At 32.5% G+C, this 19465-nt stretch overlaps 1 protein-coding gene across 1 annotated transcript; it reads left to right on the forward strand.

Annotated features, from left to right (window-relative positions):
• The first annotated feature begins 472 nt into the window (after nt 1-472).
• Nucleotides 473-1216, forward strand: LOC128547736 (alpha-2A adrenergic receptor-like). The gene has a single exon (XM_053520865.1). It carries the CDS (start codon nt 473-475, stop codon nt 1214-1216), a length of 744 nt encoding a protein of 247 aa, XP_053376840.1.
• The last annotated feature ends 18249 nt before the right edge of the window (nt 1217-19465 follow it).

Raw genomic sequence — 19465 nt, forward strand, 5'->3', positions numbered from 1 at the left:
CAATGGAAATCATACTTAAGCAGATGCAATGGAAACATTCGAGGGGAATAGTTCAAAAACTTTGGAGGAACTAAACAAAGAAGAAATAGTACGAAGCATTCCCTTGTTGACATTTCTATTAATATTGTTTTTATCTGGGATTGCTGGAAATTCTTTTGTGCTTTATATATCTATAAAGACATTTGCACTCTCTACATTTCGTTTATTTGTAATATTTCTTTCTGCAGTTGATCTATTCGTCTGCACTATTGCTATTCCACTAGATATGATCATTCTTACGCTGGACTATAAAAATGATATTGGTTGGCTTTGCAAACTGTATCCTTTTGTCCTAGCATGGCCTACAGTTACTTCAGTATCTCTGTTGCTTGTAATTGCCACGGACAGATATCTGAAAGTGTGTAAGCCATTTTCATGGCAGTTTACACATGAAGCAGCAAGAAATGTTTTTATTTCTTGCATACTTTTAAGCATGGGAGCTTCTATATTCAATCCAGTAATGTTTGGTGTGCGAAAAGCTAAGCATAACCTTTATAATTTTACAATATTTGAATGTGAGATAACAGAAGCTATGGAACAAACATCGCTTCCGCTGATACATAGCACCATCTTTACTCTACTATTTTTTGTATCAATGATAGGAATTACTGTTTTATATATCTGCATAGCTGTGCGTGTTAAACAGCAAATAAAACGGAAACATCAAATGGTTGGTAAACTAGTAGATAATAAAAACACAAAGAATAAAAGTGGCGTATATCAGAATTCCACTGAAGAACAGAAAAGTAACAACAGCGGAACGGAGGCCGAAACATCTACGTGCAGCAGCACACCGGATTCTGGTTCAATTTACAAACACATAGAAAAGAAACAAGAAACATTCAAGAAAGATGAAATCAACAAAGACAAAATTCTGACCGCAAAACCCAGGTCTTCAACACAGAAAAGGGGAACCAGTAAGAACAGAACGACACTGGTTATGTTTACGGTGTCATCAATGTTTTTCATCTCGTTTGTACCATCCAGCTACTTAAATGTGACACGAGTTTTGAAAGATGGTTTCTTAGAATCTGTAAACAACTCTGAGAGATCGTTATACAAATTTTTCTTTCGTTTTTACCTTTTGAACAGTGTGATCAATCCAGTGATATACGGAATATTTGATCCTGACTTTAGAAATTCTTTTAAAAGGTTTTTCTCTTGCAGGCGTATCTGAGAGAGGGAGAGAGAGAGAGAGAGAGAGAGAGAGAGAGAGAGAGAGAGAGAGTGGGGGGAGAGAGAGAGAGAGAGAGAGAGAGAGAGAGAGAGAGAGAGAGACGTGTGATCAACCGATATATAGATTATTTTTATCCGTAAAATAGAAATTTGTGCCTATTTATATATTATTCGTACGTAAGGGAGATAGTTGTTCGGAAATGTTTTTCGGAATAAGTTGGTGATATATGAACTATTTAATCCTCGTTTTAAATGATTGCTCCCATACAAGTCAGCGGAATAGATAGACGGCATTGCTGAATGTATGCTTAATTTAACAAATAATGATTTGAAAAAGTGATTTGTTAATTGTTCCAATAATTCATTAGATATATCATATGATACTTAAGAGAGCTTGTTAGATGTTTTTGCTATTGATATGAACCATTAGTAGAACTTAAGATAACAGAAAGTGAACTTTACATGTACACCATATTCATTCAGACTTGTAAAGAAAACTATCATGCTACCAGCTAAGACGATGGTAATGTTGCTAGTATTAAGCATAGAAACTGTTTTATTAACAAGTCTCCGTGATTGGTTGGTTGATAAGACTTCTTATGTAAGGTGTCAAAACAGATGAGGCATACCCCGCAGATATACGGAGGTATGTTTTGAACGCATCCGCTTTCGCGCTGGGGTTTCAATGGGTGTTTGTCCTTGTGATGTATATAATACCATGTGGACCTTTTAGTTTTTAAATCCTTCTTCTCGTTATTGAATAGAATTTATGTCTGTTTGGGAATGCAGTTGTCCGGGATGTAATTAATGTAATTTGATTTCATATACGATTAAACTTAGCATAATGTGATGTATATTTGATTTTGTATTTTATAAAAGGAACTTTTTGTTGCCTCTGTCTAGATACGCAGCCAGGCTATATCACTCCTGCATTTTACAATACTTCATGGTATTTTTGGTGATTTTAAAACTGTCTAGTTCTATTTGGCGTCAAATGATACGTCTGATGTCACTTCCGTTCCGTTACTTTCAAAGTTGTTTTAGTGTTTATGTAAATTTAATTGAAATACCTTTGTTTGTAACAGTTATTATTTATCATTTATTTATAATTACCGTTATTATTATTGTTGTTAATAAGCACGTTATAATGACATCTATTCTAATATTAGATTTTTAGCTACTCGCCCACAGTTTAGGTGAAATCTTTCAATTAATTTCCACCAAGTTTGGCATAGAATGTATATATGACACTAAAATAATAATGTGGGTGAAAACAATAGCTGATATGGTAAAAATGCAAGAAGAATGTATATTTTCGACGTAATTTCAAAAGCGTTGCAACGGTTTACTATCTTCTTTATTTATAAGAATATTTTGCAAAAATCTTACATGATAGATGTTTATTTGTATATTTTAGAATACTTTTACTTTTAATTTGGAATGAAAGTAAAGTAGGTCAATTTGAACAAGGCAGACCAAATTCTCCCTTTCATATTTGTGTGCAGACATACCCAAATATTTGGTTTCTCAAGATTACGGAAGTACTTCTTTGAGTTCAGAATAAGTTAATAATGTCATTTGTAAGCACATATTTGTTTTAATCTATAAAGATTTGTTCGAAATGTGAAGGTCTAACAGTACATTTTATTACAAAGTACACTACTTTTTAATGCAAAAAAGGGCTGTTTAGCAAAGATCTTAGTGTATTTCAAAATGGCCTACAACTTGTTTGTTAAAAGTATATATTCTTTTTAAATTAGAGACACATATAATTTTTATAATTTGTATGCCATGAAAGTATGATTTTTGGCCGGGTTTTGGAAGAAAAATCTGGCTTGTAGATTAGGTCTGTTCAGGCGGATGGGCGGATGGATGGAAATAATGAGTCTCATGTTAACCTTTTTGTTCATTCATTTTTCTCAGCACCTACTTATCCAAACTTCAAGAAACTTGGTCAGAATAATTCCCTGTTACTTTAGTTGATCCAAAATGAGAATGGTGTCATTGAGTCAAAGATCAAGGTCACAGGGATCTGAACATTGAAAATGATTTCCGCTTAATATCTGGACAAATATTTCCCTAGGACCTTGAAGCTTCATACGTATGTTGGTCTTGGTGTGTAGATGATCCCTTATGATTTCGGGGCCAAATGTCAAGGTCACAGGGATATAAACATTGAAAATGCTGTTTTTCCTACTTAGATTTTTTAATGTCATTTTCTACCTGTCCACTTTCTTTTCCCTTTCCTTCAATAGAGCTTATTAATTTGGTGGTTATTTATTGTATGCCTTTATTAGAACTTTAACTCATTATCACCTATTTCAGAAAATCCGGCCAAAACGCCGTCAGGCGTTAGCTGCTTGTTATATTTTATTTGACAAAAGATACTTTTTATTATTTCAAAGTAACATCTATTCGATACTGTGATTCAAGTAATTATACAATAAATGTTGTTTCAGTAAAGTATAACTTGTTTTATTTACTATGAAAAGTACATTCTTTCATCATAGTTTTATAACTGGTGACACGTAAATTTAGGTTTGTTTAGTATCTTAAGAAAGACTACTTTTATTATACTTGAAATTTAAATAACATGCCAGTCAGTTAGGTGTTATTGTTGTTGCCTCCGCTGATATCGATTTTCCATCAGGTAAATTCTTCATCCTGAGGGATTTGGCATTTATGATTTAATGAGAAAATGGAGAAGCCGCTTCTTGCGAATGATCTTGTATCACCGAGTTCCTTACAGACGACATTCTAAATATGGAGAATTCGTGGGTTTTTGCTATGATGAATGATGCTTTTTATCTCAGTATTGTTACGCTCCTGACCTTGTGACGCATTCGTGATTGTATTATTTATATTGCCTTTAAGCTTGAACGGTAGTCGATTGCAGCTTGTCACATACGCCAGTAAAAGGCTACCAGAATGCAGCCCTAGGGTGTGGTCTAGGGACTGGTCTGGACTGTGGATATGGTATCTAGTATATATCATATTCTAATAATGTTGATACTTTATCTGGGACTAGACTTTGTTTTATTAATTAATGGGTCTTCCAAAGCGTTTTAGAAAAGACGGTGACCCCTCAACTGTTCAACTGGACTGATCATTGCAGATGGTTCGGCTTCACTAGAACACTGTAGACTACTTCATTTGACTCACCAACATAACTTCCTGATTACTTACTAATAACTGCCAGGTGTCATTTCATTCGGCCGGTCAACAGGAAACTGCTCTATGTCTGGTTTTCAACAGTTTAAGTTTCTTAACCATCTATTCTGGTCTAGACAGTTTAAGCCACAAAACCTAACGTTTGCATTATTTATCTTTGTTTATACTGTCAAAAAATCATTTCTTAAGAACTTTCTCAGATAATCCCAGTCATGACGTGATGCCACAGTTTCAGGTCCGAAACGATGTTAAATATTGAATTTTATTGTTTTTTGAAAATTTGATTTATATATGTTTAGCTGTAATTTATTTTATTTTTAGTGTTGAAAGTCAGGAGATCAATTCAATTTTGTCGCCTAATTAAAATCAAAAATGATAAAACTGCTGTTAGAAAACATCCGAGGGAGGGTAGCTTTAATGGTAGTTTAACTATATGGTATGATTGGTGTACATTTAATTTTGTCCTCGTTGATTATCTAGTCCGGATTGATAACTCTTTCGCTCTGGACCTGAACCTGTGAAGTCAAGCCATGGCTGGGGATGTGTTTGGTAATGGAAATAACTCGTTTATAGAATGTAATTGTTGAGTGAGCACAATTTGTCAATCTTAAACATATTAATATTACTCAACTGCAATGGGAAAGAAATCAATTTATGTTACCTGCAATGCAGAATAAACCAGTCATGTTTCTACAACAAATAAATGTATACAATACCATATAATGACGCTGTACATTTGACCCTGTCTTTCTATTTGCTGAATATTCTAAGTATTTTCTGAAGAAAAGTCAGGTTTAACCAAATTCTACATTGTAGTGCAGAACTACCTTAAATCAGCTAAGCTGCATTAGGAATCTACTTCCAGACAGTCTCTGAGAGGCAGCCGCATTTCTTTCCTATTTCTATCTAAGAGTGTTTGATACAGTCAGTTGACGGGATTACTAGTCCTGATTATTTCTTGGAGCATCATAGCATCTCATTATATAAAAGTTTGTTCATGGTGCTTATAACTAACACACAAAATTCATATTAATGTTGTAGAGGTAAGAACAAAGAAATTTAAAGTATAACTATAACGGTAGACGGAATGCAAAATTTACGAATCTACTGTGAAAACTGACGATACAAATTAACGCAGTTGATGTTTCTATAGATTAGATATATATTGTCAAATATACTATAGGTATACATGTTTTGTGAAATTTTTACATCTTAACCTTCTACTGATCCTGCCGAGGGTGTAAATTTGAATATTCACTTTCTTTTAAGTTCATCAAACATTTTTGAAACGCTTAAATGTCATATCAAAATTTACATAACGTTACCAAAACTTTTATTTTATGTCACTTTGATTATATACATGTAATTTATTTTTTACATTTATTATTCAAATTTTAAGTTACCGCTCTTAGCAAACGGCTGTTGTATAGTATTACGAAATTCATTTTGAATTATTGCATACGTACCAAATTTGCACTGAATGAGTAGCATAAAGCATGAGCTGGTGTGCAAGATATAGATATCTGAAATTATTCCAGCTGTACTAGGCATATTACGGGTGCACACAGTTTTTATACTTCCTCTGAAAGGATGACAAGTATCAACAAACTTATATTTTCTCTTACAAAACAAAATGGTTAGTAACATGATTTTGCAAGCTTTCTCTTCGAACGGGATTGAATACTGGCTGACACCAGAAACTACGACCTCAGTGCATAAATTTACATTCTAATATGGCTCAATTGATTGCCAGTTAAACAAAGAAGGGCAAACTATGTATATATTGCGATTAGCAACGGTTGACGCGCGGACCGGTAAAAAGAATATTATGACGTCAATTATGGTGTCAAAATAATATAGGACGTCCATTCTATTACTACTCATAAATGAAGTCCAGCAGAATTTTAAAAATATTTCACTGAAATGAATGAAAACAATCAAGACCCTCTTGTGGTTTTTCGTCTAATTTACCATGGTCCGCCGTTCAGATGTTGAGATATTTATCCACTCGAGCCGATGCGTTCCTGTGCTTCTGAACTTTGAATCATGATTAATCAGGCGACAAACCATTTCACGGCCTTGGTTATAAGTGTTACAATGCTGTAAACTGCTACTGACGTTTGGCTTAGTGAAATTACTGCACCTAAGGTACTTCTTCACGTTTTATTAGGCGAAAGTTATGGCGTAACGTCACTTATCTGGAAAACATAGTATAATACCTGGGCACGGCATAGGGAAAGAAAATCATTCTGTGTATAAATGCAATCCCATGTGTAATTTATAAAAACGGCTTGCTTTCTAAACATAAAGAATGATAAGGAAAATGATGACACTAGAAATAATTCAATATAATGCCTTCAAATCCTCTTGGAATTTACGGATCTCTTAAATAAAGGACAAATAACTCAAAATTATGCATACTGACATATAGATATCGTTTGACCATATTATAAACAATATATTGAGTTACAACTGTGAAAAGTTTCATCAAAATCTATAAGACAGAAAAATTTCTATTTGCAAAAGTGCGATCAAAATCTGCATTTTCTCATAGGCTTTTGTGAGAAAACCCACGTGATGTCAAAATGGATCAAATCTTGCAAAACAATCAAGCATATGACCCTATCTTTTTATATGCCATATTTTCTTATAAAAGTCTGATGTTCTGAAAAAGATAAACGTTAAGTCAAAGTCTACATTCTAAAGAAAAATAATATCAGAAAGTGCAGAACTTCCTTAAAGCCTAATATATGCATGCAGCTTAACGCGAGAATGTGCTCGACTTATTTTATACCAGCTCAATCTGATGCATAAAACAAAAGCTTTTACAATATTAAAGATAAATATAAAGCATACTATAATTCATTAATTCCCTATAATATGTCTGATAAATGCGATATAACGACTATGTCATAATGCATACCGTGATCAGATAAAATGTCAACAATTTCATAAACATCAAATAGTGATCGTAGTATACCTCGAGAACTGAAGCAAACATAATTATTGGAACTCCTTCGAGGTCATTAAAATGCCTGTAGAGCGCCAGTCATCTCCAAAATGTCTCATGGGGAAGGGCGTAATTGCTCGCCGCAATAAAGTGGCGACCTTATGTAAAAATGCACAAAATGTCTAGCAAATTGGATTCTGAAAGTTTTATGGAAAGGTTCTCATTTGCTTTAGTTGAGGAGAATTTAATTAGAATTTATATTAGAGTTTAACTTATTTTGGCTTCTTAATATGTTCTTTCGACGGATGAACTTAGTGATTTGCGTAAACAGACAGGCATACGGATTTAATAAATGGGAAATTTTAGGATTCTGATCACACACTTTGAATGAGTCTATATCCTTAGGACGGCCAGCACATATTTACGCAATCTCGCCAGGTATATGTATGTTTTTGACAACACAGAAAATGACGTCACCCGACCTTCAGCTATTTCCGGAAGTAAATAAAATGAAAGTAGAAATGCTAAACTTGAAAACGAAAGCCGCATTTTGATTCGTAGATAGTCCGGGGTCACGCGCAGGGGTCACCCGGTCTAAATGTATGAGCGTGGACTTCTTTTTTTTTTTTTGCTATTGGAGAGCCAATTTTCAGCATTTTATTACGAATTGAAATTACCTGGGCTTTAGTACGGCATGTCAGCTTTTAATTTATGAAAAAATATTTGAGCTCTGGATAAACACAAATCCCACAGGGGTCCGTAACGGACCAAAGGTACATTGATAATTTTGGAACTTCATCAAATCGCTCAAAATGTCATTTTTGATGTTGTCTGAGAGTGTCAGATGTAAGATATAACCGTATTTGAGAGCTGCAGACCTACACATTTCAGAAATATTTTCAAAATAAGTTTCGTGTAATAAATGTTGTTTCTACAGAAGCGTGAAAGGGCCATCAGACGCTAATACGTTTTAGTACGTTAAGTCTGCGGAAAGGATATAAAAAAAAAAAACAAGAACAAAAACAAGAAAAAATATGAAATCTTGTTCAAGTTCAGCTATTTTTAGCTTTAAGTAGAAAAAAAAATGAAACGATTTTTTCTCATGAACCAATTGATGGATTGTCACCAAACTTGATCTTTAGCGTCTAAGGTTTTCATTTTTGATAAGAAGACATGTTATACAAATTGGCTATATATGGCTTTTTCTATCACTGAAATGCTTTAAAGATCTGAAAATGAGGTCTACATATGTAATTGTTTATACAAAATAAAAAGGAAATGAATTAGTACAAGTTAACCTAAATATAGATTTTTTCATGGCATACAGACACTAAATAGGAAAATGGCGTGAAAAAGATGGTAGCATAATGGCGAGTTCAAATAGTCCTCAGTGTTTACTCTGTAGGGCTATTACTCTTATTTTCTGTGCAATACATGCCAGATCTACGCTTGACATGTAGGTAGAATTTTCATAATGAAATAATAACATCACAGAATTCGTCATGGACAATTTGATCATACAACACCACAATATATTTGTAATCTCAGTTCTATATGATTTTGCAGTTTGCGTGTTTGACTAAAATATATTGCTTGCATCAAACATGAGCCCCACTTTTCTTTTGATTTTTATTCAGCAACGAACATATTCTTCAAAAAAAAATGTAAGGTACAGACATTTAAAATGGGTCCTGATGTGTTCTGCAGCCATTGGAAATACGTCAATTTTATATAGAATAAACAAAAACAGCTAGTAAGTGTGTTGTAACCTCGTTCGAATCACACTTTGTATTCATATGTAAAAATTGGGGAGAATCTTCAGAAAGATTATATAAGATGCTTTCAGTTACTTTAAAATTTCATATTATTGTTTAAATAGGTAAACATTTCATGACGTCTTCTTCAGAAAATAAAATAGCCAAGTAGACAGACTGTTAAACATAATTATAAACAAGCAAACGAAGAAGAATTCAAAAGTTGCAACGATGAATTTCCTTTTGGCAGCTCAAAATGACACTAAGACTCAGACTGAGCCAAAGCATGTTTACAATTGCTCGCATAGAAAGCAAAGTATAAAATGCCTTAATGGATTTCAATATTTTCAATGGCTTCGGCCTTTTTCGTTATTTTTCAAATAAAACTATCGTAATATCGTCCCATCGAGATGGACCGGAACAAATCAAGTTAAATACAGTAACACCAAACATATGATTCATTGCAAAATAGTCGGATTAACTAAACGTTTCATAATTCTAACAAAATGACATGTCTTACGAAGTACGTAAATGATATATTGAGCAAGTTGCTAACCCGCCAATTGGTATGTCGCAAAAATTACTAAAAGTACCTATTGAGAACTTAGCGTACACTTAGAGCTTTATGTTATAAGTAACCATCATATCTATTCATTTTACCACTTCAATCCATTCTTGAAAAGTCGCGGAAATGTCTAGAATTTCTAAACCGTTACAAGGAATGATCCAAAATAGCATTATTGTCGTGCAATTTCGAAAAGGAACACTTCATATTTGAGTTTAAATATTTTCTAGCATAGAATCAAATCACTGTTCTTATCAATGGTATTCACACAATTTAAAGAACACAACTTGTATCCAAATTTTGTGACCTTTTAAGAATGGGATGTAGTAGCAAAATGAATAGAACATCATCTTTGCGTAAATTGATATTTTTGAAATTTTGATATGCTATTAAAACCATGTTTATCGAGTTATATGATTAATTTTAAAAGAGAGTTTTCAGGAGTTTTTAAAATATTGGCCAAAAAGCAAATCAAATGGCGGATAAGCTGATTTGTTTAGCACCTATTTCATAAAAATCTTGTAGACTACACCTTTGCTGACGTTGCATTTGAATCAGTTAACTGCTCCTAGCGGAAAATTTTGAATTGAAATATACAGTTTATTACTTTTAAATTAATACAAATTAATACAGTCTTTATGGTCTTAATCTGTTTAGTTTTATACTGTATAAGGGAATACAGAAATATAATTATTTCATTTGATTCGTTGTTTGAACGTGTATTACAAACGAAGTGTGATTTCGTTGCTGTGAATTAAACCTATATATTACTTGTAAATAAATTACTTCCGGAAGAAAACATTGTCAATTGTGATATACAATAATAATTACATTTGATATTTTGCCTATTCGTTGATTTATAAAATTTCCTTGCAATTGGGAAATCAACAATATTTTTTCCTGGTATGAATTTTGTTTTCAGTTATATAGTTATATAAGAAAAATCTGTTGTCGCCGCTTGTGACTTCAAGCTGATATTTCCAAATAATGAATTACTTCCCGAAGGACAGATGGTCATTTATGATATACAGTTTATTACTTTGGTATAATGAATAATCTTTGATTAGAAATTTCCATGGCACATGGGAAATCAGCCTTCATTTGGTTTGGGGGAGGGAGGTGTATGATTACCTTTTCAGAAGAGGATGTTTCAAGAAGATGAATGTAGATTTTAATGAAACTTTTCCTAAAATGTATATGTCCGTCTGCTAAAGTCTTCATAGTTCGACAAATATCAATAAGAGTCTTTACATACAGTTAAACACACTATCTAACAGGATATGATAGATTCTCGTCAAAATTTATGCTACCTATACTATTGCAACCAGGAAGTTTTCTAGGGACCCCGTCACTTTTAGATAATCAAACAAGCAGGAGTATCTAATCTAAATTAGAACCCCAAGTGTCTGTGCATTTTATTACTCTCAGTCAAAACCCGTGTCCCATGATGACAATTATCGCGGAAGTTTTAGAGCTTGAAACAGCTAAAGAACTATACCTCGATGTTAAAAAGTAAAGAAACCAAAATTTAATGGTAAACGTTCGAAACCACAATGACGGAAACACGAAACTACAGTGTGAAAAGGCGAAACAATGAAACTACGATGGTAAAAAGTAGAAGCTATTTTGTACTTTCAGCATCGTTCTTTTGACTTTTCAAAATCACAATTTTCAACATTGTGGTTTCGTTATTTTGATTTCTCAACATCGCAACATAGTTTTCACTTTATACTGTCGTTGTTTCCTTTCTTTAAATTTTCACCGCCGTAGTAATGCGTTCATGTAACACAGTCGCAAAATATTCAAGACAGTGGACGAGCACAAGAGTAACAAGATTACGCTGTACTCCGTGCTCAATGGTATGAGAGGATGGCGATAATGCGGTGTTCAAAACTCGAAAGTACGATGTAGAAAAGTCTAAATTACGATGGAAAAAAGTCATAACTGCGATGTTGAAAAAGCCACAACAACGACACAACGGTGGTTAAACAACTTTTTACCATTGTAATTTCCCTGCATCGACTTTTCAACATTTTCGTGCATTCATCTTTATGGTTTCCTTTCCTTATCATCGTAGTTTTGTACCTTATGTGTATTGAAGTCACAATATTCGGCGATGACCCTAACAGGATACCGTAAATAAACCCAGAGTGCTATTAGTTTGCTTGATTGCGTTCTTTGCCGCCAAAATTCCTTCTTATTCAGGTTTTAGCCATGGACTTGTCATGGAAGATTTTGGCCATGGACTTGCAGTGGCAAAATTGCCATGGCAAAATTTAAAGTCAGTCAGTAAATCATAAGCGGCCTGTTTGGTTTATGTACAATAAGAATACTAGATATAATGTATCCTAAATTAAATATAAGTTTACATTCCTTTTATTTTTTTTTTTTGTTTGTTTTCAGAATATCAAACAATCGTTTAAAAAATTTAAAACGACCATTATTTTAGATAAACAGACTAAATTGTTACGTTATATGTAAGCAATTTGATATGAATTTTGACAAATGAAACGTAAGCTGTACTAAATATAATTTCCTCAAATTTTAAACATTACTTTTCTTAAGATTATTGTGTACGTTTGATATTCGGAGCTCGTGGCAAACACGTCATTTATCTGGATAACGTAGACTAAAACCTGGCCTCGGCAAATCATATCATTTGGTGATTAAAGCCATATCATATTAAACAATATGTTAATTCTCAGCTGTGAAAAGTCATATTTCTACTTGATCATAATGTCATTAAAACTTGCAGTTTCCTTTGTTTGCGAAACATTATATCAGTAGTGTTTTTTTAATTGCTGAATTTTTGGAAACGAGCTAAAGACAAATTAAATTTCAATTGTTTAAAGTTTTAAAATTCAAGCTTGAGATATTGTTAAATACTCAAAATTTGTCAAATGAGCCGCACCATAAGAAAATGAATATAGTGGCTTTGCGACAGGCATGGATCCAGACCAGACTGCGCGGATGCGTCAGAATCCATGGTGTTTGCTTTCAAAGCCTATTGCAATTAGAGAAACCATTAGCGAACAGCATGGATCCTGACCAGACTGCGCGTATGCACAGGCTGGTCTGGATCCAGGCTGGTCGCAAACGCACTGTCACGGTTTTCTCATGGCGTGGCTCAAATATAGGTCAGATTACATTTTGTTATACAACTGAATTCAGTGGGTCAACTGACTTTTTGATTTTTGAACAAATAATTAGTCTTAATTAATAGGTCTCAAGGGTAATAGTTAAAACATTTTAATATACATTTTACTCATTGTAAATTAATGAAGTTTTAATGAGTTTGAATTGAAAAAAGAACAAGTAGCACCTGGGAAATCCAACTATACATTTTTTATTTTCATTGTTTAATTCCTTGTATGTTTGTGCTTTTTAAACTAATGTCGAAGCTTCTATCTATAATATGTCTCGTTAATTATCTCCCAGAGGAAGAGATGATCAAGTGGAAGACATAATTCATTAACTTTATAATCTCTGTTCATTATTTCCAGTATTTGTAATAGCCTTAAATTCAAAATTCCGGAAGCGTATGGGAAATCAAATGCATGCAATGTTTGACAATGTACGCGTTATTTCAGTATAAAATGTAATTTCAACATTATTCAAAAGAGTTGTGATGCAATTCCTTTAAGTTAGATAAATATGTACTACATGTACGTCCAAGTTCTAAATAAAATACATTTATTTTGAAGGCATTGTACTTTACAAGTTACGAGGGAATAATAAGCACGCTTGTGTACACCACTATGTACGGTTGGTGCTGTCTTCTAGACGCTATAAAAATATAAGGAAAGGGTAAGATTTCCCGGAAACAATGAGCACCCCAAACACAGCTGATGAACCATGCAGTCGCAAAGTAGGCCCGCAACGAAAACAATTTATAACGGTCAAAAATTCAACAACATGTACATCTTAATTATATGCAAATTAAAAATATTGGTAAGGGGTAGATAAAAAAGGGGATGGGTATTGGGGAAAGTGGAAAAACCAAAGACGAATATTCAACAGGGAAAGTCACGCTGTTAAATAAAATCAATCGTAAATATATAATGCAATTTTGAGATAACGATTTATTATGATTTTTTTTACAATTTATAGTTTTAGCACATAAAATGATTAAATAGTGCTGTATTTCATTTCGTATTTCCATTTGTTTTCAATAAATATTTACTATTAAGTATTTGTTGAAATGAATACTTCCTTATTTATCAATTTTGTAATTTTTCCCTAATCCGCTCATGTGAGCTCGAGCTTATTGTAAAAAATGGTTGTTCAGTGTATTTGCGTTACTTCATGCTTATGTCCGTCCGATTTTGTCCGAATTATTAACATCACTAATAATTTTTAAATGTGTAACTTAAATGCTGCCTTCGTTATATCTGGTCGTGTACGTTGTTTACAATTTCTGCGTTGGATGCGCAGGCTGATCTTGATCCATGCTGGTCGCAAATGCACTATGTTGGTTTTCTCATGGTGCGGTTCAAATAAAATATTTCAGCTGTAAAGCTAAATACCTCAAACTCCGACGTGAAAATTAAGGTTATTTCGTTTAGAGGTACCTACTGTAAAGGCACTAATTTTTGTGTTGTCAAAATTTAACGAATTTGAAATTTTGAGTATGTTCGCGAGGTTTAATGTTCGCGAAATTGTAAAAATGGTACCCTGCTTGAATTATACTAATTGTTAATTTTTGCGAGATGTAGGGCCTCGCGAATACAGCGAAAATTAAACGCTCGCGAAAATTTCTGCTTTTACAGTACATGTTCGTGCCTTTTTCCTCTTTGACTTAGTCCTTGCTTTTTATGATTGGTTGGAACCTCCACTAACAGTTTATGATTATGTGCGAGACAAACTTCAAATAACATCTTGTATATAGTACTTGCAATTTCATTATTAACATCGCAATTTAATTGCCATAATTTGTGATAGCAGTCTTTCTGAAAACACTTCCAAGATTGTGGCCAGAATTTCACTGTTGCACATTTTCTAATAAAGCAAATACATATGTAGAGACCAGTGTCAAAAAGAAATCATATTAATTTAAGTAATTCAAATGAAAGAAATCTCAATGACGAAACAAGTCACACTTATTTGGTCGTACTATAGAGCATTTAGCCTGTGTTAATTATGCTTTCGTCTTTTTCTCATTACCATACGCATTTCACATGTACAAGGCATGCTTATTGAAGGATAGTTCTTCAAACACGTCTATCAAAAATTGTGGCTTTTGAGCTATATTTTTTACAAGTCGGTGGAAACGCGAAAATGTATTCGGCGTGCGCATTGCAGTATGCAATACGAGTTGTACGCCCGGTTGCTATCATGTAGTTTACGCCATTTTGTTGGCTACATATATTTATGAATTATCTGTAATAATTCGTCACTTTTATTAATGAACGGAATGGCATTATCCTTTAATTGTATGTATTGCTGTACACGTTACATGTTACATATGTGTTGTACAATGATGAGACATGAATAAAGAATACATATTATACGTTTCGTAGTTATATGCATGTAAAAACGTTTAACATTTATGTATTTTCTAACGTATTAGACAAAGATTTGTAAAATGTCGCTGGTGAAATGAAAAAGAACTGATATCATACCTGTCTCGTATATGTGCCTTCGACCTAAGGTAAGCGGTTTCCATTGGCTGACGGCGAACTGTATTGGATATTTTAATAATACCGTATAAAGCAGTATCACTGGAGCCACGACAATACTCGGAAAAGCATTCTACAGAGTAAAGGTAAAAATTTAGATATTACATAGAAACAAATATTTGACTAGGATGTGATTTCTTTAATATATTTACTACGGTATTTGAACAGAAGTTATTATTGCTTTAATTTTTTTGAAACTATTTGTAATTATTTCAGAGAGGAAAGTAATTTAACTGGAGAGAAATTTAACTGACTTCCATATTTCTAAATCAAACCTATTATTAATGCCTATTAACACCAACCTGTCTCAAATATGAGAGCGTTTTTTAGGCAAAAAAGAGAAAAGAAATGCATGTACGTATAAGATTTAAACTACGGACTTTTTCGTATTTAATGCGTCTTTGTCCGATTCATTGTTTTAGTAAAGAGAAGGTATTTGTTTATTGTAGTGTAAAGTAGCAATATCTTTCACGAGTGAACACAAATTGCAATATTTTACCAGTGACATAGCCAAAATATAAGATACCATGTTCATGAATGAAACATATTTTTTTCATTTCATGTTTTGACTAAATTTAGCCATTTTATTGCTTCTTACCAGTACAAAATATATTTGATATTTTTCACAGTGACGATTCCAGATATGTTAACGTGTAACTTGTAAATCATGAATGGAAATCCTGATGTCGATCGCTCCTTTTATTTTTTCTATTATTATTTTTTTATTATTTTTTTAAACTTTGATTCAAATATTTTAACTTGCAGATTTTGAAAGATACAGTATCTTTCTATAAAAAGTCTTAAAGACTATGAGCAAGTATTTCAAACATAAATGCCTGCACAAGATAAATTTTACAGATTCATTGATTCTAAGAATCAGTGTCTAAAATTAATACATTAGTAATTGCTTAAGTTGCCTTAGGGATAAGCGTTTTTCTCAGAATGTGTGTTGTAAATCGCATTTAAAATCATAAATGACCTAATCGATTTTTTAGATCATATATTTTATTGAAAATTTCATTTTTTTTTAAAAAAATTATTATTCTTTTTTTGTATAAAAAATAGTTTATATCAGGAGTTAAACAAAAAGCAATAAAACGAGCATCTTGTTAAGATAAACTTAACTTCACTTTTATGAAACACCTTATATGTAATTTGATACGATTCTTGAACAACAAAACGTAAGATATAATAAATTCTTATTCCGTACAGAAAATATTTAAAACAGTTTAAGACGTAAGAGCCTAAGCAGGTGAAAAGGCTTTCTGACATTAAAATAAAATTACAACCCAAGCGTTGTTTCTAACCTACAGTCCCTTAATCGCCCGTGCACGGGGGCTATTTATTTCTAGTTTCAGTCTTCAAATAACATACGAGTATTAACACATTGTACTTGTAATTTCATTATCTATAGAACAATTTAACTTTCATAAGTAAGTGACTTACATTTGTGATGTCAGTCATTCTGAAATCGCTTTCCAAACTATTGCACACTTTGTAATAAAGCAAATATATAGGTGGTGCAAAGCGCCAAAGGCAAAGCGCCAAAGAATTCATATATTGGTTAAGTAATTCAAATAAAAGAAATATTAACGATGAAAACAAATTATCAATTGTTTATAAATGAACATGATTTTTAAACTTTAAATTTATTTGATTGTTTGGTTTGGGTTTAACGCCGTTTTTCAACAGTATTTCAGTCATGTAACGGCGGGCAGTTAACCCAACCAGTGTTCCTGGATTCTGTACCAGTACAAACCTGTTCTCCGCAAGCAACTGCCAACTTCCCCACATAAATTAGAGGTGAAGGACTAATGATAAATTTTAAATGAAACGATGAATATCTTTTAAATGGAACGATATGCATTCAATAACGTCTGTCCAAAGCTATGTCTTACGAGAAAATGTATTAGGCGTGCGCAATACAATGAAAATGCAATGACCTATGCTGTCGTGCATTTTACGCCATTTTGTTGGCTACATAATTATATTTATGAATTTTCTGTGATAATCCGTTAACTTTCTTTTTAATCAAAAATGGAATAGCAATGTACTTTAAATGTATGTATTGCTATACACGTTACATGTTACATACGTGCTGTACAATAATAAGACGTGAATAAGGAATGAATATATACATTTGGTAGTTATATTCAATAAGTAAATATTTATCAATACAATTATTAAAATTTGTTACAGTGTTTAAAATCTGTGTATATTTCAAACATAGACAAACAATTACAATTGTAACATTTCTCTGGTACAGTGGAAAAGAACAAATATACCTGCCTCGCGGATGTGTCTTCGACCAGAAGTAAGCAGTGATATCGACGAGCTGTATTGGATATTTAAAGCGGTATCACTGAAGCCGCAGCAATACCCTGAAAAGCTATCATCGTTCTACACTGTAAAGATAACAATTCAAATATTACACGGACATGTCAAACATATATTTTTACTGTTGTAATTTCTTTAATATAGATTTACTATATTATTTAAACAGAAGTTATGATTGCTTTAATATCTTTGAAACTATTTTTTCATTGTTTCAAAAGGAAAAGTAATTTTACTGACTCTTATATTTCTAAATCGACCCTTTTGTTCATGACTACTTAGTAACAACACTCCAATCCGTCTCAATTTTTTCTTTTTTCAGGCAAAAAGGAGAGAAGGAGTACATGTGGGTATGAGCTGTAAACTACTGATTTTGTTTTGTATTTGGTACTTGTCTTTCTGTTTCTTTATTTTGCTATAGAGAGAACATGCTTTCATATAATGTTTTAACTAAATTTACCCATTTTATTGTTTTATACCTGTGAAAAAATATATCTGATATTTTCACAGCGACAATATCAGATATATTACACTCTTATATCGCAATAATTCACTGAAAAACATGTACTAAGTTTGTAAATCATGAATAGAAAAACTGATATCGCTCCTTTCAACGATTTAAGTTTTTAACTTTGATTAAAATATTTTTTGACTTGCTGATTTTCCGACTAGCCAATTTTTTTAACGAAATCCAATAGATGAAAGTATAGTAAGGTAATATTTATCAATCGACGGTGTCAAATGTTAAAAAATAAAGTATTTTTCTATAAATTGCCTTAAAGACTACGAACAAGTATTTTAAATATAATTTGAACGCCTGCACAAGTAAAGTAATATAGAATCATTGATTCTTTGAAAGTATAAAATCCTTACATTAATAATTATTAAAGTTGCCTTTGGGATAACTTTTTTTTGCAGAATGTGTGATGTAACAGGCATTTAAAAGGTCGCAATAGATTTTGTCATAAAAACAAGACTTTGTAATATACATAAACATACTGAAAGAGGAAGTAAAATTTTATAAAACACTATATAAATCTGAAGGAACAAATATAGCAAGTATTTCGAAATATATTGAAGAAACATCTTTAGAAAATAAATTGACAGAGTCTGATGCTAATCTGTGCGAAGGTTTGATTACATGCAAAGAATGTGAGCAAGCAGTAAAAGATATGAAAGTAAATAAAAGCCCTGGTTTAGATGGCCTTACTTGTGAATTTTATAAAAAATTCTGGACTAAGATATGCTCTTTAGTTACTGACTCCCTAAATGAAGGATTTGCAAAAACAGAACTTTCAAATACACAAAGACTAGGAATTTTATCATTAATATATAAGAAAGGTGACCCAAGAAACCTAGAGAACTGGCGACCGATAACATTATTGAATAACGATTACAAAATTGCAGCAAGGGTATTAGCAAATAGGCTTCAAAAAATTACTTATAAAATAATAAACACTGACCAACAAGGATATATAAAAAATAGATTTATCGGCTATAATCTGAGACAAATACAAGACATAATAGACTATGCGGAACAACTTCAAATAGAAGGAGCAATACTATTCTTAGACTTTAGAAAGGCTTTTGATACGGTTGAGTGGGACTTCCTTTTTATCGTACTTAAACATTTTGGCTTCAAACCAACTTTTATTCAGTGGATTAAAACACTTTATTCTAATAGCAAATCTTGTATCTTAAATAATGGCTGGAAATCTGAAAGCTTTAGCTTACATCGCGGTATAAGACAAGGCTGTCCGATTTCAGCTCTGCTCTTTATATTGGTAGCAGAAATAAT

The sequence above is a fragment of the Mercenaria mercenaria genome, chromosome 13 (genome assembly GCF_021730395.1).
Source record: "Mercenaria mercenaria strain notata chromosome 13, MADL_Memer_1, whole genome shotgun sequence".
NCBI lineage: Eukaryota > Metazoa > Mollusca > Bivalvia > Venerida > Veneridae > Mercenaria > Mercenaria mercenaria.

Excerpts from the sequence above, each read along its gene's own strand:
- LOC128547736 (XM_053520865.1), top strand. The coding sequence starts at position 473 with ATGGGAGCTTCTATATTCAATCCAGTAATGTTTGGTGTGCGAAAAGCT.